Source organism: Ambystoma mexicanum, chromosome 4q (genome assembly GCF_040938575.1).
Source record: "Ambystoma mexicanum isolate Mex_15411 chromosome 4q, UKY_AmexF1_1, whole genome shotgun sequence".
Taxonomy (NCBI): Eukaryota; Metazoa; Chordata; class Amphibia; order Caudata; family Ambystomatidae; genus Ambystoma; species Ambystoma mexicanum.
The window spans coordinates 397,823,722-397,849,573 of NC_090928.1; the positions used below are offsets into that span (position 1 = coordinate 397,823,722).

At 43.5% G+C, this 25,852-nt stretch overlaps 1 protein-coding gene across 1 annotated transcript in view; it reads left to right on the plus strand.

The window, feature by feature from the left end:
• The window catches only part of RYR2 (ryanodine receptor 2), a 3,854,281-nt gene that overhangs the window by 3,366,500 nt on the left and 461,929 nt on the right, over positions 1–25,852 (plus strand). The window contains exon 92 of the mRNA XM_069607971.1: positions 3,726–3,873. Within this exon, the coding sequence (XP_069464072.1) occupies positions 3,726–3,873 (148 nt within the window). The remainder of the gene's footprint in view (positions 1–3,725; positions 3,874–25,852) is intronic.

Consider the following 25,852-nt stretch of genomic DNA (forward strand, 5'->3'; position numbering starts at 1 on the left):
CTCCCTGAATCATTTTTAATACATGTACTCAAATCACATTTGTAGCTGCACAATCTGCTCGATTATTGCAATCAAAACCCTCCTTATAACTGGACCGTACTTTGGATCTTGGAGAAAAGTGAGAATATTAACATCTCTCCTAACGAGGGTAGGGTATGAACGAAGTATAAACAAAATAACTGCAACCACAAACCTATGTGTGTCACTATTGACTAGTGTCATGTGTTATTTTAGTAATATTTTTCAAAACGAATCTGGATATTTATATCTCTTGCAGTTTTTAATAAGGAATTGGTGCTTGGGTATAGTGGTGATATGATTTTACTTTTTCAAAGAATCTCTAAAAAGTATGTTTAAAGGAATGGTTCGCCCACAAATATTTATTTCAAAAATAGATAGGCAACATAAAAAAAAACAATTGCCGTTTTTTTTGTTTGAAGTCCCTATGTAAAATTCTGAGCACTTCAAGCTCAAAGATAGCACACGGGGCATCCATTTTATGAAATGGATGCCCGCCGCTGTGCTCGCTTTGGCTTTTGCGGCACTAATGAAGGAAAGGCCAGCCAGCTGTAGTAAGCAAAAGCTACCACTGGGTGGCTTTTCCTTCATTGGTGCTGTACGCGGAGGATGGGGACCGGAGACTACAGGCAGAAAAGCTGCAGCTGCATTCTCGGTAAGTGCTATTTTTTTTAATAAAAATAAACACTAGCTGCAGTTTTTTTTCTAAGTTTTCCGGGCTGGAGGAGCCTGGAAAACTTAGAAATAAAACCGCAGCTTTAAAAACGTTGTATTTATGTTTGCGGTAGATTTTGAAGCGACCGCAAACCTAAATACAACGTTATTGTGTTTGAAAACACTGCGGTTTTTCTTTCTAAGTTTCTCAGGCTCCTCCAGCTCGGAGGAGCCTGAGAAACTCAGAAAGAAAAACCGCAGCGTTTTCAAACACAACCGCGTTGTGTTTCTGCCTGCCGTGGCTAGCACTTTCAAACACAATCGCGTTGTGTTTCTGCCTGCCGTGGCTATCACTTTGGGTCTCCGGTGCTCCCCCATGGGAGCACCGGAGACCCAAAGTGAAAGCCAAGGCAGGCAGAAACACAACGCGGTTGTGTTTACATGCCGCAGTGTTACTGCCTAAATCTGATTTCCCATTTGGGGCTCTCGGGCTCCCCACGGGGGGCCCGAGAGCCCCAAATGGGAAATGCTAAATGCTGCAGTGTTTCTGCCTAAATCTGCTTTCCCATTTGGGGCTCCCCGTGGGGAGCCCTAAAGCCCCAAATGGGAAAGCAGGTTTAAGCAGAAACACAACGCGGTTGTGTTTTGAAAACGCTGCGGTTTTTCTTTCTGAGTTTCTCAGGCTCCTCCAAGCCTTGGAGGCTTGGAGGAGCCTGAGAAACTCAGAAAGAAAAACCGCAGCATTTTCAAACACAACCGCATTGTGTTTCTGCCTGCCGTGGCTATCACTTTGGGTCTCCGGTGCTCCCCCAGGAGAACACCAGAGACCCAAAGTGAAAGCAAAGGCAGGCAGAAACACAACACGGTTGTGTTTACATGCCACTGTGTTTCTGCTTAAATCTGCTTTCTCATTTGGGGCTCTAGGGCTCCCCGTGGGGCGCTCTGAAGCCCCAAATGGGAAAGCAGATTTAGGCAGAAACACTACGCGGTTGTTTTCCGCAATGCTAAATGCTGCAGTGTTTCTGCCTAAATCTGCTTTCCCATTTGGGGCTCTAGGGCTTTAAAAAAAAAAAAATAGCACTTACCGAGATGCAGCTGCAGCTTTTCTGCCTGTAGTCTCAGGTCCACGTCCTCCGAGTCCCGGCACCAATGAAGGAAAAGCCACCCAGTGGTAGCTTTTGTTTACTACAGCTGGCTGGATTTTCCTTCATTAGTGCCGCAAAATGGATGCGCCCATGTGCTTGCTTTTTCAATTTTTGAGCTTGAATTGCTCAAAATTTTACATCAGGACTTCGAAAAAAAAAACGCCAATCGTTTTTTTTTATGTTGCCTATCTATTTTTGAAATAACATTTTTTGGACGAACCATTCCTTTAAGCTCTGGAACTCTCTGCAAGTTTTTGCACTTCCTGCTAATATTTTAAGGAGTGTCCAATAAATTCCAGTCCAAAAAGAAATGTTTTTTTTGTAATCACATGCTGCTTTTATCATCCTTCTTGTTGGTCATTGATCGAGTCTGACATGCAGCAATTCTTCTTCTTGTCATGCTTCCCAGTTAGCGGGTACTAGAGGGTGGGTCACGCCTTTGTAGATCTTTACGTCACCCAAATGTAACCATGCTCTTCTGTTACTGGTTTTAGTGCCACACACTTAAAACTCATTCGTCCCTGTTCCGCACATCACGTGTATCCACTTTCTATACAATACTGAGTGGGAGAAGGTTTTACAGAGCCTATCACTTGTTTCTGAAAGGTTTAATGGGTCTCACTCTTAACACGCCCAGTCCAGCCCTCTTTCAATGGGCTTCCTCAATCATTCTGTTCCTGTTACATTATCCCATTATTGGTTTATATTTCCCATTCCCTAGACATTACCAGACCAGAATTTACAGAGAGTTGGCCGATCCTTACCTGACCAGAAACATAACTGCCATTACTTTGCCACATCAATATCCGGATACAGCAAATATATTACTGCAAATATCATGATAGTATGCCAGGCAAAGATGAACAATAAAAATAAATCACCTACCTAGAATCTGCAACCCATATCAGTTTAACTCTGAAACTGAAACAAATATGTCTTGTTTTACTCATCATGAAACCCTCCTGGTTGCCTTAATCCACCTGCGCAAGAACACCCTTTATGGTCAACCTTCCCGCAATCACCCCTGGACTTTTTTAAACAGGACTCCTTATCTCTTAGCTTGATGTGCACTGGGGTACTCAAGAGGAGACAGTCCACAAGTGTTCAATAACGCCAACACTGTTGGAGAAATCAGGCTTAAGCATCAATTTAGGTGATGACAAACAGATGCACTTTGTGTTGTCTTGCAAGCCAAGTAAAAAAGTAAAAAAAAAATACTGCACCTAACATCATAAGATCACTTTTGGTCTGCCAATCCGTTTCAAGGGACATTGCTCATTAGTGACCGTAAATCGTAATGTAGGTTGGGGTCCAATCATAGCTTTCGTCCCATTTTAAGCTGGTTTTGGGCCATCAGGCCAGTAGCGTTGACAGGTTCTTGCTGAACAGCACTTGTCAGTTAATCACAGACCGCATGCTCATTTAGGTACATCAGGAAACAAGTGGTAGAAATGCCAACAATCATGGAATGTCTAGAAGTCTGCCAGAAATAAAACCTTAAAGGAAATGGGCAATTACCTAATAGGGGGGTGGCCAAATGTATTCTGTTCATGTATATTTTCCACCTGCAATTAAATGTGCTTTATTTCTATTTACTTATTTCTATTTTTCCTCAAGTATTATTTCATTTTGAGTGAAAAACATAATTTTATTCATGTGCATTTATTTCTACTACCACCACAACTTAAACAATTATGGAGGGATTTGGAGATTTTCTAAAGTTTTAAAAATGTAGATTTCTCACAAGTCCCCCTATTAATGGTGAATGAGTGAAACATATACAGCTTCAAGAAATTAATATCTAGCTAAAATAATGAAACATGATCCTTGTGATTGCACAGGGCTTTTGAACAGAGTTTTGTTTTGGTAGAAATTCACTTCTAAATTTTGTTTGTTTTCTTTACTCAGAGGCGAGGATGGAGAAAAGGAGGAGAAAGGGAAAGAAGAGAAAGGCAAGCAAAAGGTCCGACAGCTCCATACTCCACGATATGGTGACCAAGATGTTCAGGAATCTGCCTTCTGGAAGAAAATCATAGCCTATCAACAAAAACTTCTTGTAAGAGTCTCTACACATTATTCCAAGTGAAAGGCTTATTTGTATTTTCCTATACCTGAACTTAAAGGGATGGTCTAGTAAAAATGTTTATTTAAAAAATAGATAGGCAACATAAAAAAAATACTAGCATTCTCCGTTTTAAAACTTCCTATGTAAAATTTTGAGCTACTCAAGCTCAAAATTCGCAAAAGCAAACACATGGGCGCATCCATTTTGTGAAATGGAGGCCCTCCTGTGCTGGCTTTTGCTTTTGCGGCACTAATGAAGGAAAAGCCAGCCAGCTGTAGTAAACAAAGGCTACCGCTGGGTGGCTTTCCCTTCATTAGTGCTGTAGGCGGAGGACGGGGACCGGAGACAAGAGCAGGAAAGCTGCAGCTGAATCTCGGTAAGTGCTATTTATTTTTTTTAAAAAAATAAGCACTAGCTGTGTTTTTTTTCCTACGTTTTCCGGGCTGGAGGAGCCCGGAAAACTTAGAAATAAAACCGCAGCTTTAAAAATGTATTTGTTTGCGGTCGCTTTTGAAGCGACCGCAAACATAAATACAACGTTATTGTGTTGGAAAACGCTGCGGTTTTTCTTTCCAAGTTTCTCAGGCTCCTCCGGCTCGGAGGAGCCTGAGAAACTTGGAAAGAAAAACCGCAGCGTTTTCCAACACAACCGCGTGTGTTTCTGCCTGCTGTGGCTATCACTTTGGGTCTCCGGTGCTCCCAGGGGAGCACCGGAGACCCAAAGTGAAAGCCACAGCAGGCAGAAACACACGCGCTTATGTTTAAATGCCGCATAGTGTTTCTACCTGCAGCTGATTTCCCATTTGGGGCTATACTTTGTAGGGATAGGAGAAATGGAATTAGTTTCACAATTGTGGCATTATGTCCAATGCTAAACAGACGCGTTTGGCCCATTATTAAAAGCGACAATATTCAATATACAAAGTGGCACAATACATTATATTGGCAGGCAGTAATGCTTCTACTGGGTTCTAATACCCGGATGAATTGGAATTACAGACTGTACCCCCTCTTTAACTAGCCAAGCAGTAAAAGCTAATCTCTCCTCTAACCTGGCTATCTCCATTCAGTGGGTGTTTTGGAGCACTGTGTGGAAAACATTGTAGTTAATAACAGGTGGCTGTTTGTGATCCTCCCACATTTCACATTTGCCAGGAAATCCTGAGAGTGATTACCAGGAAGACCTTTGACAAAGTGGGGGTAGGGTGGTTTTATTCCCCGTTTTAGAAGCCCATAGAACTGCATGGGATTTTTGGCCAAATTATCGCGAGCAATAAATCCGCTGATTTTGGAAGGAAAAGTGGAGGATTTGCTGGAGGGAAAACCTCCATGTTTCCCTCCATCTTGGAATTTGATGGTGCGATACAAATGGTGGTAATTATGTTCCTGCAGAAAAGGTGTTTGTGACAGAATTACCTCAATTTTGTAACGCACCACAGAACTCAGAATGAGGACTTTATTGTTAAATGAGTTGTCTATGTATGTTGTATTGGTGTCAAAAGTTGTCCAGACCTGTTCGGAGTGAAAGCTGGCTGGTCTTGGTAGTTAAGGTGGTCTCTTCTGGACGCCACCTTGTATGACGAATGCTGGAAATGCCACGTGACAGGTGGCGCCCAGGATACATCGAAGCATGGGGGAAACACTAGTGCTGAAAAACAAAACCTGCAAAGCTTCTTTCTTTAACAGTAGTGTAGATATTTAAGATGAGAAAGCAGGAGCAGAGTCTGATGTAGCATGATTCAGAATGGAGCGTGATTGGAACCAGGATACCAGGTAAGGAGGCACAACAAGGACACATGGAAATTGAGCAGCAACTGGGATGAGTAATTTCCACCGTTCTGATGAAAATACACTCTGGAACACAGAGTACAGGAGAGGATCAGGAAAGGCAAAAAAGAAGGGAAAGGAAGAACAAGACCCAGGGAAGAATCAAACAGGATATGGCCATAATAGGGAACCTGTTCAGATAATCAGTGTTAAGAAATGAAGACATGTCTCTGCATCCCTGTTTAATCCTTCCCTGATTGGTTCGTTGTGGTCCGTGTAGGCATCCTCCAACATCTTGTTGTGGTGAATGGTGATAGCCATTTTTGAAAAGAAACATAACTTACATTGTGTCATGGCCATCTTGTAATGGGACGTAACATCTTCAGATGCACTGGCCATCTTGGAATGGTCTAGACCTTGTAGTTAGAGTAGAAAGATGGAATTGAGTGCAATAAATCCATGACGCCCTCTCAGAAACCATCAGAATTTGGTGGTAATATGATTTGCAGAATTTCTCTAGACTGATTTCTGAAGGTCAAATTACTCATCCCAGTACAATAAAAGTTTGTAGCAATCAGCATGCCACCTGTGTGGCAGTGTCATAACTCACTTGACGATGACTGTGACTCTCAGAAGCTCTGGACACTGTACTCCACCTCCCCAAAGGAACAAGAACAACAGACTAGGTAACAATCTGTGTGGCCCGGTTCCCCAGACAGGAGTACTACTGGACACACACCCTCTGGAACTGGTGGCAAGGATACACAGGAGCTACAGTAAGATCACTGAATATTAGGAGTATGCCAACCTAACTTAACATCCAGCACAACATCAATACAGCACTTTAGCCAAGCCTCATACCCTCTGAATGAAGCTCCTCGGTGTCAAGGAACCTCAGTGAATGATCCCGGTGCATTCCCTGCACTAACATACACCTAAACCTAATTACTTGTGAATACACAAGATCAAGGCATCAGGATGCATGAGTCCATGGCAATGGAATGTGTGACCGTTGCCGGATCCTAAACTCTTGCAAATGCAAGCTTTTATAATGAAGCTGGAAAAAAGGGAGGCCTTTCGAAAAAAAGGACTGCATGCAACGTGACGTCTCGCGTCACTGGTCGAATGAGCAGAGAGAACAGGATGCAGCGGTGTCAGGAATCCTCCAGATTCCACAGTATTTGTATTTGTATTTATTTTATTTGCATATCGCACCAAGCCCAAGGGCATCTGGGCGCATTTCTTACATAAAGAAACGTTGCATTGCATAGTTACATACAGGTTTGTGAGGTACATCAAGTTCAGTAAAGTGCCAAACAGAAGTGCAGTCAAATAAATAAGCGCAAGGAGATAATTCCTAGTTCTCTTTTATGAAGAGCTCCATTTTTGCATTATTCCTAAATGTGTGGTATGAAGGTTCTGTTCTTAAGGTTATGGGAAGAGAGTTCCACAACTTAGCTGCTAGTACAGGGAAGCTACTGCCTCCTGCCCTCTGTAGTTTGAACCTTGAGATCTTAAGGCAGTGTGACTGTGCAGCTCTAGTAGTGCAATCTGAGATGTAACATTAGAAGTTGTTGTTCAAGTATCAAGGTGCTAGATTAGTGAGGCACTTATGGGTTAGAGATACGGTTTTGAAGGCAATCCTTTGATTGATCGATAGCCAATTTAGGTTGCATCTCAATTCAGAGATGTGTTGAGATCTATGGTTACTTAGCACCAGTCTGATGGCGTTCTGTTCTGTTGTCTGGTTCCCAGGCAGAGCGCTTTAACATAGTCTATTTTAGATAAGACTAATGCTCTGGCTGTGGATGTGCAGTTGGCTGTGGTCAGGAATGGTCTGCAAGCGGTATTAGTTTACATGTGTAAGCCGAAGAGGAAGCTATTGCATTGATTTGTCTTGATAAGGTTAGTGCAGAGTCGATTTAGATGCCTCGCATTTTCACATCTTTGGAAAACTTGATGTTGTTACCGTCAATGTTGAAGGAGTTAAACTGTCGATCTAGGTTATTGAGTTTAGTTTGGTTTCCTAAGAGGAGTAACTCTTCTTATCCTCGTTTAGACAGAGTCTGTGCTTAGTCATCCGGCTTGGATGATGAGGTAGATGTCATTTAGGGCTTTTGCGTTGGTTACATAGTCTCCAGTGATAGGGATGAGTACTTGGGTGTTGTCAGCATAATTAGTGTAGGTGACACCCAAGGCTTTGGGAACACATTGTATAATGCTGGGGACACACAGGATCCTTGTGGGACTCTGCATGAAACTGGTGCTGGCTCAGTGGAAGCCGAGGGTGTGAAGATCCTCATCGATTTATTATCTAGGAAGGACTGAATCCAAGCGTTGGCTTCATCGGAGAAATGTGCTGCTGTGGTAAAATTATTGCAAAGGACTTTGTAATTTACTAAGTCGAATGCTGCAGACAGGTCTAATAATAAAAGGAGAGTCAGTTTGCCTTTGTCTTTTAGATTTTAAATTTGAGTCTTGAGATCAATCAGAGCTGTTTCCGTGCCATGTTTAGGTCTGAAGCCTGATTGCCTGAGACCAATGAGGTTACTTGTTTCTAGATGTTGTTGAATCTGCAGGTAGGCTGCTCTATCCAACATTTTTAATAGAAACGGAACTGTAGTGATTGGTCTGTAGTTCGTGGGGATATTGGGGTCTAGAGTTGGATTCTTTAGCAGAGGGAGGACCCAGGTGTCTTTGAGGTGCTTTGGGACTGAGCTGGTTTCAAATGAGGCATTCATTAAGGACGTGATGAATGGGGCCAATTGCTTGGCTGCCTCTTTAATGATAGGAGCAGGGCAGATATCTCCCTGGCACCGTGAAGACTTCAATTTTGCGATTGTCTTCATTCTCTTTGGTAGAAAGTTTGTGAGTATTCACGGACGGCACTGATAGGGTGGGTTGAGTGTAGTCAAGTGGGAGACTGAGTTTTGTAGCTTCTATTTTACCTTGTAGCATTGTAATTTAATCAGTAAAGCTTTCTGGATGTTTGTACACCAAGTAATATCTTTAGTGCATGTTTCCGGTGGTGAGGCTGGAGATTCTAACTCTGAGTATATTGAAGAGTTCTTTAGTACTGGATTTGGCGTGTGTGATACGGTCATTATAGGTATCTTTTTTTGTCTGGATGATAGCCTCTTTGTAGTTAAAGGATGCTGATGAGAATTTATCTTTGTTGGGAGCTGATGGAAGACTCTTCCAGAGAGCTTCTGCATTTCTTTTGATTTTGCGTAATGATCTGAGATGCAGAGTGAACCACGAATTTAGGTGTGCGCGGAGTTTCGTTTTGCACAGTTTTCGGTTAAAGATATTTTTATTGATTTTACAACAATGACATTCAAACCCCCCACCCCCGTCCCCTCTCACCCATCGGGATAGTCCTTCTCAGTTCTCTGTACTCCGAGTGTCTTTAGAACAGTTTATCTATACATGTCCAATATCTTTATTTTGTGTGAGCACCACTGTTCCATATAGTCACTTTGTAAGTATTCCAGGGTCACTGCCCAATCATCCTTGAATTTTAGATGGTTCCCTTGAAGATTCTAGGTTATATGGGACCAAACTCTTCTTATCAAGTCTAAGGCCATTGGAGGGTGTTTCTGCTTCCATTTTCCAGCCAGATTCCAATTAACAGGCCCATAAAGTTTATTTTCTGAGTTTTGGTGAGGGATCTATCTTTCGGGTCTCAAATCCCACATAGCCACACCTCCTCCCCCGGTTCCCCCATGTCTCGGAACATTAACTTCATATGTGCCTTAACGTCACTCCTATATTGTTGTAGGTTAGGGCAATCCCACCATATGTGCCGCCAATTGCCTCCCCCCCCCCCCACAATCCCTCCAGCATGCCTTTGAGACACCCCTGTACATGGTGTGTAATCTTCCTGGCGTATAATGCCATTGAAGGAGAATTTTCATCCACATTTCTTTTGAGTGTATTGCGTTCGTTAATTTGGGCATCAACTCCCATGTATATTCCCACCGTTCCCTGGGTATCGTTTTCCTCAAGGTCTTTTCCCATCTCTTAATGTATGGCCATTGTACTTTCTCCTCAAGAGAATTTATAAATCTGTATATGTTTGAAACCAGCTTCCTGGATCCATCGTTTGTCATAATATATTTTTCAAATGGGGTTAATTCTCTCACAGCGGCTTCTCTTATTGTGGGTGAATCTAGCCAGTGGTGTAGTTGATCGTATCTATATCTATCTGTGGGGTTGAGGTTCAATAGTGTGGTACAGTCTTCAAATGTTCTTATCTGTCCTTCGTGGAACATATCCCCCACCATTTTGCAACCTGCTTCCTCCCATTTTTGATATGCCTTCTTCTCGAGTCCTGGCAGGAAGTCAGGGTTTTTGAATAGGGGCATGAAAGGTGGTGGGTTTTTTGTTAATGTGCCCTTCTTTGTGGCTCTGTCCCATATGCCTAGTGTTGACTGCATAATTTCACTTATTCGTACATTGGGATGTCTGTTCTCTCCCCACCCATAGCAGGTGCCTCATGGGTGTGGTAGCTACTGCCCTATCTTGTGCTGCCCACAGCTTCTCAGAGTTTTCCTGTATCCATTCTTTCAAAATCCAGAGTTGGGCTGCCTCATAATATTTCCTAAAGTGTGGTAGTGCACAACCCCCATCTTTTCTAGCGGCTGCGAGAACTGTGTTAGCAGCCCTCTGTGTTTTCCCCTGCCATATGTATTCCGTAACTGCTTTCGTTAGAGATTTAAAGAATTCCGGAGGTAGTCTTATTGGTAGGGCTTGAAACAGGTACGTGAGTTTGGGAAGGATGGTCATCTTAATCACCGTCATCCACCCCCACCATGTTACTGCTAGTGGGTTCCACTTCTTCAAGTCCCTTTTTATTTGTCTTAGCAACGTGGGGTAGTTTTGGGCGTATAGATATTGTATTTTGTGTGTCAGGGTAATTCCCAAATATTTAACTCCCTGCCGTGCAACTTTTAAATGCAGTTCTTCTGCGATTGATACTAGCGGGAGACGCAGAGCAGATTCAATCAAAGTTTCCGATTTTTGTCTGTTAATCTTAAGACCTGACACTGTGCCAAATGTTTCTATTTCCTGCATGAGAAGAGGGAGGGAGTTTCCCGGGTCCCCCAGCATCACTAGCATATCATCTGCATATGCAGCTATTTTCTGTTCTGAACCTCCCATGTCTATGCCCTTTAATTCTTTTTTGCTTCTTATCTGCGACAATAGGGGTTCTAAAAAAAAAGGGCATATATCAGGGGGGACAAGGGGCATCCTTGTTTCGTCCCCCTCTCAATTTGAATTTTCTTGGAGAGGGCTCCATTCACTGCAACTCAGATGGTGGGTGATGTATAGTTAGCTTTGATCATTTTAATAAAGGACTCCCCCATCCCCATTTTCCTCAATGTATGGAAAAGGAGCAACCACTCGACACGGTCGAAAGCCTTTTCTGCGTCCAAGGCCAGTATTATCGCGGGGGTTTGTGTTATACCTATATTTTCCACAATATGAAGCACCCTCTTAATATTGTCGTGCGTCTGTCTACCGGGGTCAAAACCATTCTGATCCTGATGGACCAACCTCGGGAGTATATGCGAAAGTCTTGTGGCCAGAAATTTAGTGTACAACTTCGCATCCAGATTTATCACTGGTATAGGGCGGTATGATGTTGGGAGTTCTGGGTCTTTTCCCTGTTTGTGCATCACCAGCATTTTTGCCTCATTCATTGATGGGGTGATATTTTTTCTTTAAATGAGTTAAAGAGATCCATTAGGACTGGGCCTAGTATATCGGTGTATGTTTTATAAAATTGGGCTGTGTAGCCGTCCTGGCCCGGAGCCTTATTCATGGGTAGTTCTTTAATTGCTTTGATGACCTCCGCTTGGGATATATCCTCATCTAACGTATGTCTCTCCACTTCCGTTAGTGTCAGAAGTGCAACCCCATCTATGTATGAATTTTGGAGGGTATCGTCGGGGTGATCCGAAGAGTACAGTTGCCTATAAAATTGCTCCAATATGGCCCCAATTTCCATCATTTGTGTTCTCCTAATCCCTTTCTCATCCTGTAATGCCTTTACTGTCTTGTCTTGATCTTTCCCTTTCAGCTGTCTGGCCAGGAACTTATCCGCTCTGTTAGCCTTTATGTAGTACCAATGTTTCAATCTTATTAGGTGTCTTTTTGCTTTTTTTGTACGAATAGAGTCTGACTGGCTTTGTACGTGTCTCAGTGTTCTTTGCAGCTTCCTTGTAGGATTCTTTATTATTTCTGCGTGAAAAATGCAAATATTTGTCTCCAGCTCCCTTTCTGATTGGAGTTTAAGCCTCTCCCTTTGGGCTTTCAGTGTGATTATATGTCCCCTGGTGACCGCCTTCAGAGCTTCCCATTGAGTTTCTATTGATATGTCTGGGAGGTTATTATTTTTAAGGTATTTGTTGATTTGTTCTCGGATGGTGTTTCCCATTACTGGGTCTCGGACTATCTCCTCTGGGAGTCGCCATTTCCACAAGCTGGGGCATCATGGGATAAGCATTATCTCCATCGAGAGGGGAGCGTGATCGGAGAGTGTGATAGGCCCAATTTCTACCTTTCGTATTTTTCCCAGAATGCCTGGCGTGACCCATAGATAGTCTATTCTTGACATTGTTTGGTGTACATGCGAGTAATATGTGAAGCCTTGTTGATCAGAGTTAACATGCCTCCACGTATCTGCCAGTTTTAAACTGGACATTTTTTGTTTGAGGGCTTTAGAGGGGGAACATTGCCCCTGCTGTCTGGGGGCCGATCTGTCAAGATAGGAGTCCCAAGCTATATTCAGGTCTCCTCCCAGCACTATTTCCCCTGTGGCAAATCGTTCTACTTTTCCCAATGTATCTTTAAGAAATCCCTCCTAACCCGTGTTTGGTGCATATAGAACAGCAAACTTTAGAAAAGTTTAGCAAACTCTGCATCCGCCTGGGTCCTCCTCTGCTTCTTTCCTCCTCGCTAGTCCGGACCTCAATGTGTTCCGGTCTCCTCCCCTTGTCGCACGAGGGGGTGAGGGGTGAGGGGGATGGCTCACGAGTCGCTCCACACTGCGCACCTCGAGGGAGTGTTCGGCGCCCGTGCTGCTCATCACCCTGGCTCTCCCAACCGCGAGGGCAGCCCTCTCCACTGAGGTCGTCTCGGGCGCTGAAAGTTCTTGTCAGTCCCGGAGTTTCTTCGTCAGTGCAACGCCTGTGCACCTCCAGCTTTAGGCGGTGTTGCGGGAGTCTTTCTGCTTATTTGATGGGCTTCGGTGGTGCGCCCTGTTGGGGGACGGAGTGACGCTCAGATACGTCCTCCTTCCTCCGCCACCATCTTGGAATCACACTTTGCACAGTTTTAAGGGTGCAATTGTGTTGATAGCCTTAAGTAAGGTGTGGTTGTATAGGTCAACTAGGACAGTAGGGTCCGTATGTGTAGTAGAGGCGTTAATGATAGGCTGTATCAGGGGAAGTAGTTTCTCCACTGTTATGTTACGATTATTCCTCGTACATAGAGGTGGAGGGAAGTTCTGAAGGTTGGGCTGGTTACTTTCCTTTAGAGTGAAAGTGATAAGATGGTGGTCCGACCAGGCGCAAAGTGTGTTGGATAGGATATTTGTGTCGCAATTGAGATCGACCAACCAATCTATTGACCTTCCTTTGTTATGTCTAGGTTCCATGATGCGATGTTTAAATACTAATTCTGAGATGGAGCTAGCAATGGCTAGTCCCTTGTGGTCTTTTGGGTCCTGAAAGCCTATGTTCAGATCCCTCATTAGGATAATTTGAGAACCTGGCTTAGTATTAGCAGTGAGGAGGAGGGTAATGTCCTCTTTAAAGGTGGATAGGGGCCCAGCAGGTCTGTAAATGAGGTGTATGGTAATTGTGTGGGATGCCGAGGTAGGTAGTTTTATGGACACTCATTCTTCAGAGGAAATAGAAAGACTTGGTGTGTGCCTAAGGCCTAGAGTAGTTTTGACGATAAAGGCAACACCTCCCCCTTTAGCTTGATTGGAATCTCTGTCAAGGCGAATGATGGAATACTCATCTGGAATGGCGAGAGAGTGAGGATCCTGCTGTGGCGTGGAGCTAGGTCTATGTGATTGCTAGAAAGTCAAGTTCCTGCGAGGTTATGAAAACGGCAATATCTAAGGCATTGGCAGGAAAAGATCTGGCATTAATAAGTGCAATCTTGATTAGGCGGTAATCCATATCGGATCCTAAAAGGACCAAGAGCAGCATGCGCCCATTCGGATCTGGGTGCCTGCCCCCCTGAGGCCCATACTACAGAGTGTCCGCCTGACTCCAGGTGGGTGCAGCAATGACTGCGGCAGCCACCACCGCTATGGCAAAGTCCTAATCGTATACCCCCCACCCAAGGCCAACCACACCACTCGGGACCAGGGGGAACAACAGGAAATCTGTCATGGAATTTCTTGACCAACCGAGGAGCCAAGACATTATGATGAGACATCCAAGAACGTTCCTCCACCTCGCCCTCTTCAGTCTCTACCTTCATCATGCTCCTCTGATACTCGCCTACCTCCTGCCTATACTGGGTCTCTTTAATGAGTTTAGTCTTTACTTGCCAACTCTCCTACCGAACCTACACAACATCTTTTCCAATCCCCTCTTTAGTACTCTCCTCCTCAACCCCTTTAGTCCCTGGTCCTATCACCTTCTTGTGACTCTCTCCATCCCCAACTTCATTACCCCTCCAGTTGATTCCTTGATTTCTCCTGATACCACTTACTTGATCTCTCACCCTACCACCTCCTTCTTTTTTGTACTCTTCTCTATGTCTTCTCCATTGACCTCCTCTAACAAATATACCTCCCACGATGTTTCCAATCTCCTTGTGCATTTCTCCAACCTTCTCCAATAACAACTAACCTTCTGTCTCCTCTTTCATATCTCTTCCCCCTAGTCGCCAGAGGTCGCAACTGTGACCTCTGAGGTCTCCCTTGCAACCTCTGTGGTCACTCTTGCGACCTCTAGAAAAAAATTTGAAAAAAAAAGTTTTTTTTTTTTTTGGTAATGTAAGCTCATGGGCTGTGGCCAGCACCATGTGGCTCTTTAGTTCTGGTGTGGGTGGCTTTCTTGTTAAAGCCCCTTAAAAGAAAGAAGAAAATGAGTGACACAAGTCTAACACTTTCAGCACTGACCCTAAATAAGAAAGATTACAAATACCAAATAATGAGTCTTTCTGGAATTCTATACAATAATTGCTAGACTCAATAAAGGTTTATTTCAGGCACACTTCGGGGGGTGAGTCACTGATTTAGTCTGTTCTTAATCGCCTCAACTCAGCCTTTAATCCTTCTGAGGTCGGTAAATGAGTACCAACACAGGTTGGGTGATATTGGGTGTATATTTTTTCCATATAAAGCGCTTAAGCGAAGTGCTATATAATGCATCATTATCATTTGGTCGTGAACGTCTGCTTGCATTCACAGTAATTTGGTAATATGGGCCTATATACACTGATCTTAACGATACATATGGCGATCCATTCTTGTATGAAATATACATCACATTATAGCGATATCGTAACCATATTTTTTGTAGTGTACAATGCTATGTGATAGCACTTCCTGTTTTGACAACGGGTGAAAGGTCACGTTCCATCGCATCCCACGATATCACTTTGGGGAGGGGTCAAATGACATCACTTCCTGTGATGTCACCAGGGGGTCAAGGGTCGTGTGATGTCACTTCCGCTACCCCTGGCATTTTGGTGAAATGACATCCCTGACCAGCACCTCTCCTTGCTCTTTTCCCACCAGCTCCAGTGTCACTGTAAATTCCACTTCTTTATCCTCACGAATATCCACCAGGGCATTCTGCCCCTTTGGCTTTCCAGTTTCTCCTTTTCTGTCTCCTTCGCCAAACGACTTCCATCTTCTTCCGCACTCCTTCCTAAAACTCTCTACAAACTCCTTCTTTCGCCTAACACTTACACTGACTGACTGGGAGTCTGAGTTTATATAGTGCCTTGAGCACTCCTTCCAGTTTCTCCTTGGGTGAGGGAACCCTGGGTGGTTGGAACTTGTAGTTTCTGAGGCTTTGGTCCAGTTATCACTGGGGACTGACGGAGGCCAAGAAAATGATGTCTGCGATCTTGGGGTTTATAACTCGAACTTCAGGTTGATTGTATAGGAATTGACTGGTAGGAACCACCAGTGATGGCAGCTTCCTTTTCTGAGGTGGGGTTTTGAGGCGGGTTGAGTGCTTCCTAGGGGAGCCAAGCACTCAAGCGCTACCACTCTGTGGTGGTCTAGGAAGGAGAGTCTGACCAAGAGGTGGCATGTTTGGGCTACAAATGTTTATTAATAGAAATAAAGAAACCTATCTATCTGTATCTTAGGTGATTTCCCTAACTAAATCAAATAAACTCGGGTCTGTCAGGATGTCAATCAAGTCCAAAACAAATGTTTCATCCTGTTCAAACTCCTCACCTATCAATACCACCAGAACACAAGCAAAATTATTTCCACTACCAGGGAATATGACTCCCTTCCCCTCAGTGCAAGTCTCTCAAATTAAAGCACAAAAATTGTGCTCCTAGAAAAAATCAAATTCATGCCAAAACAAATGTTTCTACAATCCAGAGGTGTCAATAGGGGTCGAATAACTCCCTTCTCCTATCTTTCGGACGTAAAGTTCTTGGGCTGTTCTTCAAGTCAGCGTAACCTCAGCCGACTCATGAATTTGTGCAGTTCGTACAAAGTTATTCTCTACTTGCTTTCTGCTCCACTTGTTGCCTCCACTAAGATGAGCTTGAGGCTCCCCAAGCCCTCTAGGTTCTTTCAGTTCAATGATTGTGCGTAACTGTCTCGGCAGTTCTCTCACCCACTGGTTCACTTTCTCATGGTTCAGCTGGCTCCCTACCAGACTTTCAACAGAACTCTCTGCATTTAACCAGGCACAGGGGGACCGGAAAGTGGCTGGTGCCCTCCCAATTCCCACACCCACTCTTCTCCCCTCTCAACACCACTACTACTTACCCCTCTACACACAACTACTGTTCTCCCCTCCTTCTACTACCACTACTTTCCCCTATTCACACCACTACTATCCCCCCTCTCCGCACTATCAGTACTACTACTCTCCCCTCTCCACACAATGATTACTCTTGATTCCATCTTCACTCACTCCTGCATTCACTCTTTCAGTAACCTTCCCAGTCACTCTCTTATTCACTCGCTGCTCTCCATATTTCAGCTTCACACACACACAACAGTACCACTTTCTCCCACCAGCCAATACCTCATCTTGCAAACTCCTTCAGCAACACTCTTCCATACTTTTCTGCACCATACTTCCTTCTCTTGATCCCCTTTCTCCTCCCTTTGCCTCACCTGAACAGACCACACGTTCCTTTTTCCAGTGTCAATTATTATCCTCCTTCCTCCCCCTACATTGAGTCTCTCCCTAAGCTGGTTCCCCAGACCAATTACTAACTATATTCTTCTCAAGAGTTGGGTTAAAGGAGACCGGTCCACCGGCTGTTGGGAATGGCGGCCCACTCAAAATACAGTCAGTCTTTTGATTTGCACCCAGGTTGAGCAGAGCGTCTGTAGTATTGCTTGGATATTGGGACCGATCTGTAGTCTCACCAAGGTATGAGCACTGTTACTGTTTATCATGCACAGCATGTCAAAGTTGCCGCGACATACCAATCACTCTGCAGTTTTGCTTGCCTGACATACATGTCAGAATCCAGGTCACATAGGGTGCTGGGATCGCTGGTTCGTTATATGGATCGTTCCGCAGTCTTTAGCTTTCTTGCTGTGTTTCTTCCGGTCAGGCTGTTCTCTTGTTTCTCCATCGCTTAGCATGCTGGGTACTGAATTCCTATGTGACTAGAAAGAAACTGATCAGCATTGTGCAGTAGAAGCATGAGGCAAGAAAGATAGAACTTTATGCATTTAGCCAGGCACAAGTGGAGGGGACATTGACTGGTGCCCTTCCAACTCCCACACTCTGCGCCAGGACTGGCTCGGGTGAAAACATTGCTAGGCCACCTGCCCAAGGCTGAGAAGGGTAACCCTCTCTTCTTTACAGGGTTAGACACCTGTCCCTGTCACACATGGCAATTTTCAATGGATTTACTGTGAAAGGTAGTGCGCCCGGGTTTTGGGAGTATCTATCTCCAGTATTTTACTATAGTACAGCCATGCAGTGGTAAAGTGACATCAATGGAATTACTGCCACTTTACTTCTGTTTTTACCACACGCCAAGCTCGCAATGAGGCCCTTTGTGTTTATTATTAAAATTTGGTTTGCACATTTTTGTTGGCCATCACATTGGGTCTCCCTTATGGATAGTGTAGGGCATCCCTGGAGGGACGAAGGCTTGTTAAGCATAGGAAAGGATTAACCTTTGATTGTTGTAGACCCTTGACGGTTGCGATACAATGACCCCACTCTAACTTTGTGTTACCTTTACCCTGAGACCTTTTGGTAATAGATTATCCTCCTTTTGTTTGCGCTATTTGCCCTCGGTCCATTAGATGTTTGACCAACCCCTCCCTGAGACCTGAAACTAATAAAGGATTGTTTAAACCCTATCTTCTTGTTGCCCCACTTGTATCATTCCTCGGCATCCCACAAACATAAACAGTAAACCTAAGTAATGATGCTGCACCCATAATAATAATAATTTAGCTTTTATATAGCGCTAAGAACCCTCAGGTATCTGATCGCTGCTTATTATTACCCATGGTGTGTGGTGCTCATTTATCAACCTCAGAAGGATTAAAGACTGAGTTTGGCCTGGCCGGGATTGGAGCCTACGTCAGCAGGCTCTGCGCAGATGTCAAAGCGAGCGCTCTACTCGCTGTACTATCGGACCGGCTTTTTATATGGCTTTATATATGGATATATATATATATATATATATATATACACACACATATATATATATATAGATTAGATATGCTGCTACATGTAAGAAACCTTAAGAGTGGATCCATAATTAAAAGACTGGCATCATAAATTATGGTAAATAGTTGAACCTGGAGTTTGTGATATCTACCACATAGCTGGGGGACATGGGTGAGGAAGGTCACTGCTACCAAAACATAGAATGTGCACCCTGCTTGTAGATGGTACAGGCATAAAAAGCAGCAGTAACAGCCACAACTATGTCCCCCAGAAACATTGACTTACTAGGCTTCAACACTCTGGGCAATGTGCCAGTACTGCAGGAGGGTGCCAGATAGGCGTCTCCTGTCTTTTTTTTGCCTCATATACACAACTGGTTAGGGTACCCAATATTTGAAGATTAATATCTCATATATGGGCATCTTTGGGCAGTTATGGGGTGTGTGGACTCCAAAACTACTGTCTGTGCTCCACAACGAATTGGGCATTTGAGAGCTATTATACTGTCCACCCACTAGGAAAGAGTTTCCATGATTTGGGACTGGTGAACCCAAGATCTTTAACATAACCTGAGAGATAACTTCGGGCACTGAGGACAACTTTTAGAGGAATATAGAGCCCTTATGTGGCTATAGAACCCTCAATAAAATAAAGAATATCTCTCCCTCAGCTTTCTTGCTGGTCAATTTATTGGGTCATAACTAGAAGTCTGGCTAAACAATGCTACTAGGGGCGCTGCTTGGATAATCGACAGGCAGATTCCCTTTTATGTGCCTTACTTCAGTAAACCATGAGTTAAGCAGTTCAAGAAAGTCTGTCATTGTGAGTTTGGAACACCTTCCCCAGATGGGGGCGAGATCCTCATACATTTCGAAAATGGGGAAGCCCCTAATTCTGGGACCTAATTGGAGACTAGAGTGTGCTGGTGTGGTTTCGTGTAAGGGTGGATCTAGTAACATTTTCCTCAGGAATATGTCTGTCCCACTGTCAAATTCTGTCATTCTCTCCTGCTTCCATTGGTCCAGCCACCTGTCACTCCAATGCCTCCTAGCAATGGGGTCCTTCCCTCTTACACAATCACATGGCTCTTTAATTCAGGTAGGCTATCCAATTAAATACAACAGTGTTCGTATTGACTCGGGTCCTACAAGTGAAAATGTCCGCCCTGCCCAAGTCAGTCAGTCCACAACTACACTAGGAGAAAAAATAAAATAACAAAATTACAAATTAGCTGTGGCTGGCCTCAAAATGACAAGGGGATTAGAATAATGGTGTTGAAACACAATCTCATCACATAACAGAATTTATAAAACAGCAGCCCATTTTAAATATTACATTTGTTCTTAGTCATAACATATAAAATGACTATTTTATAGCACATACAACATTAGATGATTAATGCATGTGATGTGAAAAGCACATTACTGCTAATAGTGAATTTTTACATTATGAAATGCGTATATATGTCCATCATAAATCTTACAAAAGAACATGCTCAATCCAATTGTTTTTTTTCTTTATTAAAAAAGAGGCAATTGTCACTAAAGCAATTCCCTTATAACCATAGGACCGTGGAGAGAGATGATCATGGGACAGTTTTGAGCATAGAGCCCTTTGGATAACATGCATGCAATGAATGGGTTGCAAAATAACTCTGATTGCCATCTTCCTGAGTTGGCTCAATTATTGGCTTAGTTTTCTGTTTTAATATCAATTGTCTAAAACAGGGAGTTACAACAAACATTTACAGATGTTTGCTAGAGCTCGCACTCCATTTTACAAAAAATCACATCTTTGTACAAAAAAATTCATCATACGTGACGTCATACTATGTGGCAAATAAGAAAAACCTACGAGGGATTGTGATACGCTCAAGGGAACATCTAAGTATACTTTATATAAGGAGTGGGACTGTAATTGGATGTCTGTCATGTTTGCAACTTATGCCTACCTCTAAAGCAAGTCATCTTCAACACTATTAAGTACACAGTATATTATTGGCTCACAAACTATAAGGTCCTTTGTTTTATGGCCCTCTATAATTGGTTGGCACGCTTGTGCCATGTCTGAAAGATTTGGTTCACTTAGCAGCACGCAAGCTCAGACCCATGTGCCAAGAGGTGGACTTGGCTTTACCTCTGCATCCAATTAGCCCAACTTGTCTCGTCACCCATGCCTTCTGCCATGAAGATTGCCTTTGAACTTGGCCTTGCAGAGTATTATTGTCTCTGGGAGTATAAGGGAGTGTGAGCAAGCACTATCTTTGTTATAGAACTCCAGCTCAACTCTAGTTCCATCCTTGGCTCACGTGACAGGAGACCACGATTTGGTCCCTTTTATTCATTTAAGACATGTAATTGCTGCAAAACTTGGCACGTTTCATCTTCTTTCTTAGCACCTTAACAAGGGATGATTCAGCTTTGCACGTTCAACGCTTTCAAGAATAGACGACTGCCTTGGCTGCTTTAACTTTGACACCAGGCCAGACAGCTTTGCCATTCATTTTCACAATCTCAGCTAATTCTTTGCTGCGACCCAGCTCATGGTCTTCTCTCTCCATGAGACTGGGCTAACTGAATTCATGACACTGATGTCCAGCTTCTATACAATGGCATCTCTGCCTGCAGTCTATTCGATACATAAAGCCAGTTTCTATGATCACTTAGTCTACTTGTGTTGCAGCATCTGTACAGTTATTGAACGGCTTATGTTTTCTGCAGTGCGTCACACACGTGCATTCTTCTCCTCACATATGAAAATGTACTCGATAACTTTGTCATCAGGTTCTATATGGTCCATGTATTCTCTTTAGTCAGTAGTCTCAGGGCGTCACGCTGCTCTTTCACTCTTTTCATATTCCCTCAGGGAGTTCCTCCCCCAGTTTATCGTCTCTTCGGGAATACATTTGATAGGGTTTTCTTAGTGGGTATATTCTTTCAAATATTTGCAGTGTTATGGTCACAACTGCTGGTGTCAAGCATGGCACAATCTCAGGCTTCCAACCTGCAGGAGGTAGGGGGAGGGATTTCCTGCAGAGGCATGTAGCTGCTCCTCTACGGTTTTGTTAACCTTTCTTTACCTTCAGTATCCAACATGAAGTATAATGTCCGCCTATCATGTGGGAACAACATAATTGACAAAGCATAGAGAAAGTGGAGGGTTTCCAGAGACGCCGAGCTGTGTGTATCTACTTAGACTAGTCTTGACATTTGGAGTATAGGGCTGTCTGCAATGTATCTTTTGGGCCTTTGCACATAACCTGGGCAAAACTGGCTATACAGTCAAGACCAGTAGGACAGTGTTTGGGAACATAAAAGGCATGTGCCTTTTAGTCTGAAAGCTGATTTCAAAGGGTGATGCATAACTACTAGCTTACTTGCTCGCATGCTCTCCTGCACTCTCCCTTCCTCTCTGTGTGCAAGAGGTGTGTTTTCGGGGACACGTTTGCTAGATCCACCCCAGCAATTTCTGACAACAGTGAGAAAACACATCTTGAGGGGCTTGGGGAGATTGAATGGGTACTGTGTGTTTTCATGGTTGAACGTTGAATGAGAGCAGCAGTGATAAAGGCTTCTCCGTGGTTATGCCAGGCCTGGTATTTGAAGACGCTCATTGTCTTTGTCATTGAATGTGTACTGCAGTAATGTCACTATCACACTGAGGATACATTGTCCATTCTTGGGGCATTGTGTGGGACATGGATTGGCTGCATGGGGTGGGGGCCTACGCTTCTAACAGACAGACAGAATTCAACAAAAATTGGTAGATCCTGCGGCCTGGTCCTGTCTTGAAAAGAGGTAAATGCTCCCTGGGACCAGCCCTTATTAGCATAAATTACCCCAATTACAGGTCCGCACGTTCTGAGCAATGAACTCATGCATGAGAAATGACACCTTCAGTATAAATGTAGCACTTATTAGACAAAAAGCATAACAGTAAATTTAGCAGCACTTTGGATTTCAAGGTAGAGAAGATTACAAAGCTCATTAGAGAAATTACAAAACTTGGAGAAACACAGTCTTACGTCCCTTGAGATGGTATCATTGATCAGCGCTGGGAGACCCTGGTCATCTTAAGCTAAACTGTTGCCAGCCCCGCTCCTTCAGATAACAGCGCTGCAAGGTGCCGCAAAGAGCCTCCGGTTCCGGGCACTCACTCTTGCTCGAAGCAAGTCTGCGGATCGATCTCCCACCCAGTTCTGAGTGCTGGCACCTTTTGTGCTCTCGTGTCGTCAGTCAGCATGACGCACAGTGCCAGAACCTTCCCTGTGCAAAAGGTTTGCCAATGGAAAAACCCAACTCTCTCTGAGATGCTCATTGCTCCTACCCCTCCCTTGGAGCCCTGTCTGCGAAAGCACTGGAATGTCTTATCAGCGTGTGGAAGGCCGTACCAGGCCTTCTCAGAGAAATATAATTTGTTTACGAAGCATGGCAGAGCCACGGTTGCAAAGACTGAATATTCTAAGAGAAGCTGAAATCAATTAACCCCTAGTTAGCAAGCTTTACCAGGCCTGCACTCTGCTAGCTGTGTCTATAGTGCTTCAAATATTGGCTATCTAAGCGCTATATAGGTGCTATAATGCTCCAAACACTCCAAAACAAGTCTCTATTAGCTAATAAACTGGGGCCTCCGCCCTGCCTGTCTATGCACAATGCATACTGTAACCTTCCACCCCTCCTAGGCCTGCATATTCCTTGTAGCTCACTAATGCGTAATGGAGGCGCTACCAAAACATTACTTTCAGCATTTAGCACATACTTTGAATAAGCTATTGGTTTTAGCTGTTAATACAGCCATCTAAGGCCCTAATATGGAAATATGGCACTCTGTATCTCACGACAGGTCCTTTGATTAACTGTAATATTTTTGAGTAAAAGAAGGTGTGCAGTCATAATGTAGAAAAAAAAATGTCGACAGACAAAAATGTCGACAAAAAAATGTCGACTTTCTCTTTTTTTAATTATATATTTATTTTAGGGGTTTGGGAGCTAAAAAAAGCGAAAAATTAAAAAAAAAATTAAAAAAGGGGGTTTGGGGGGGGGGGACCCCCCCATATAAAAACAAATGCATTGAAAAAAAAAGTCGACATTTTTTTTCCAACATTTTGACTGTCGACATTATGACTATAAACCGTAAAAGAAGCTGTTAAAATAATAAATTATTGTAAAGTGTGCCCAATTTTGCAATGTTCATTTCTTATTCTCACTTCCGGTATAGTCTAGTCATAATAAGAGGTTCCACGTGTATTATTGGGTAAAACACATGATTCAAATTAGAATAAGCATTTAAAAAAAATTCTAAAAGAAGATTGTCAAAACAAAGTGGCTAGTTTGCATAAAATTGTAGAGCACTTTGCGAACCTAAATATGACCACCGATTGTTATATTTGACAAATATGACTTTCCTGAAAAAATTGTATGGTTCACCCTTATGCACACTTGGCTTTGTGCTCATTTCATTTTTCACAACCTTCACCCGAACATTAAAGTATTTGTACCTACGAACTATATATATATACACACATTCATTAAGAAGGCTGTAGATATGAATGCCATGTTTGCATGGCTATGACATATGTTCTTCATTGGAGAACCCAGAGCCCTGTTGAGCCACAATCTTCCAAGAACAGGACCTGATGGGGGAAGCAGATCTATGAGCATGTGCAGCCCCCAATGCACAGTCATGTTTAGAGAATTCTGTATATAGGATTGTATTTGGTTGAATGAATTTGCAAAGTTTTAAAGAAAACACTGCTTTTGCACTAGAAATGTATGTCAACTGTGTAGTAAAAATGGTATCGAATTTAATATGATGCTAAGATTGCAAGAATGTTGGACAGCATTGTGGCTACAAGGAATTAGCACTGCCATCAATATTTATTTATTTATTGTTTGATTCTTAGGTGTTTATACAGCAAATTTGTTCTGTTTCAAAGCGCCCACAGGGCAACAGGGCGGGAACATGGGATTGAAGTGCATTAAGAACACAAATATAAATACAGTTGGGGAAGGAATGAATGAAACTATTATGACTTGTGTGTATTCAGAACGTGCAAGTGCAGCAAGGAAGAGGGCAGTGGGGTAGGTTCTGGGGTGTCCATGCTTATGGATGAGACACAGATGAAGTGCAAGATATGGTAAGTGCTGCACGGCCTGGAATCGCATTGGGTGAAAAAGTGCAAGTCTCCAGGGCAGAGGATGTGCCAAGGCAAGTGTTGAAGGTAGACAGAAGCCGAGAAGATTGGGTGTGAGTGGTCAGGGGCCCTGAGGGATGCAAAAGACTCCAATACACCAATCACAGCAACTGTGAGATTAGCAGAGGTGGTAAGAACGGAAGGGGGAGGAAAAGAGGAAAGGTTTGAGGTGCTTTCGGATTTTAGGAAGGTTTTACTCAAGACGTAAAGGGAGGGGGAGTCTGTTTCAAAGGAGGGATCCAGCTGAGGAAAGCAAACAACCTCCTGCTCTCTGTTTAGCTAAACACTTTACACACAAGGAGTTGGTGCCAGAGGAACATAGATGTCTAGAAGGAGAGTATTTTGTAAGAGAGAGTTGCAGATCGTGTGGTCCCTGGCCCCAGACAGCCTTGTGGATGACACAGAGGGATTTGAATTTGATCTGTGCAGCAACCAGGAGCCAGTAAAGACTTTTTAGGGCTGGAGAGATGCGGTCGCTGGGCTTAAGGCCAAGGATAAGTCTTGCAGCTCTATTCTGGGTTAGCTGAAGGGGTTGCAGAGTGGAGGAAGGAAGATTGAGGAGGAAGCTATTGCAATAGTCAAGCCTGGAGAGAACCAGGCCTTGGAAAACATTGAGCTTCTGGCAGAAAGTTAGAAAAAAGGGAGAATTCCTTTGAGAAGGAAGAGTTGAAAGTGGGACGACTTAGCAATGTCCTGAGTCTGAGGGAGGGAGGAAGGAGAGAGAGAAGTTCAATATGAGCCCACGATTTCTGGCTTCAGAAGAAGGAGCAGCAGGGTGACAGCCCATGGAGGTAGGCCAGAGAGAAGAGGAGGAGGAGAGAGCAGGGGTCCCAATCAGAAGGATCTCGGTTTTGCTGGCATTGAGGCAGATGGCATTGGAAGTGAGTATTCCTCTCCAAATGGTGATCCGGCACTAATATCCTGAAATAATGGATCTAGTACAGTGTAGCAATATTTATAGAATTCATATATATGTATGATTAGGAATAAATGATTTTTTAATAAAGACCCTAGACTCACACACAAGGTGGTAATGTCTAATACATATAGATCCCTCTATTTTCCATAAAACCTCCAACATTGAATCAATAAACGGACACTGGTGACAATAGATTGCAACATCACATGATAAACGTGT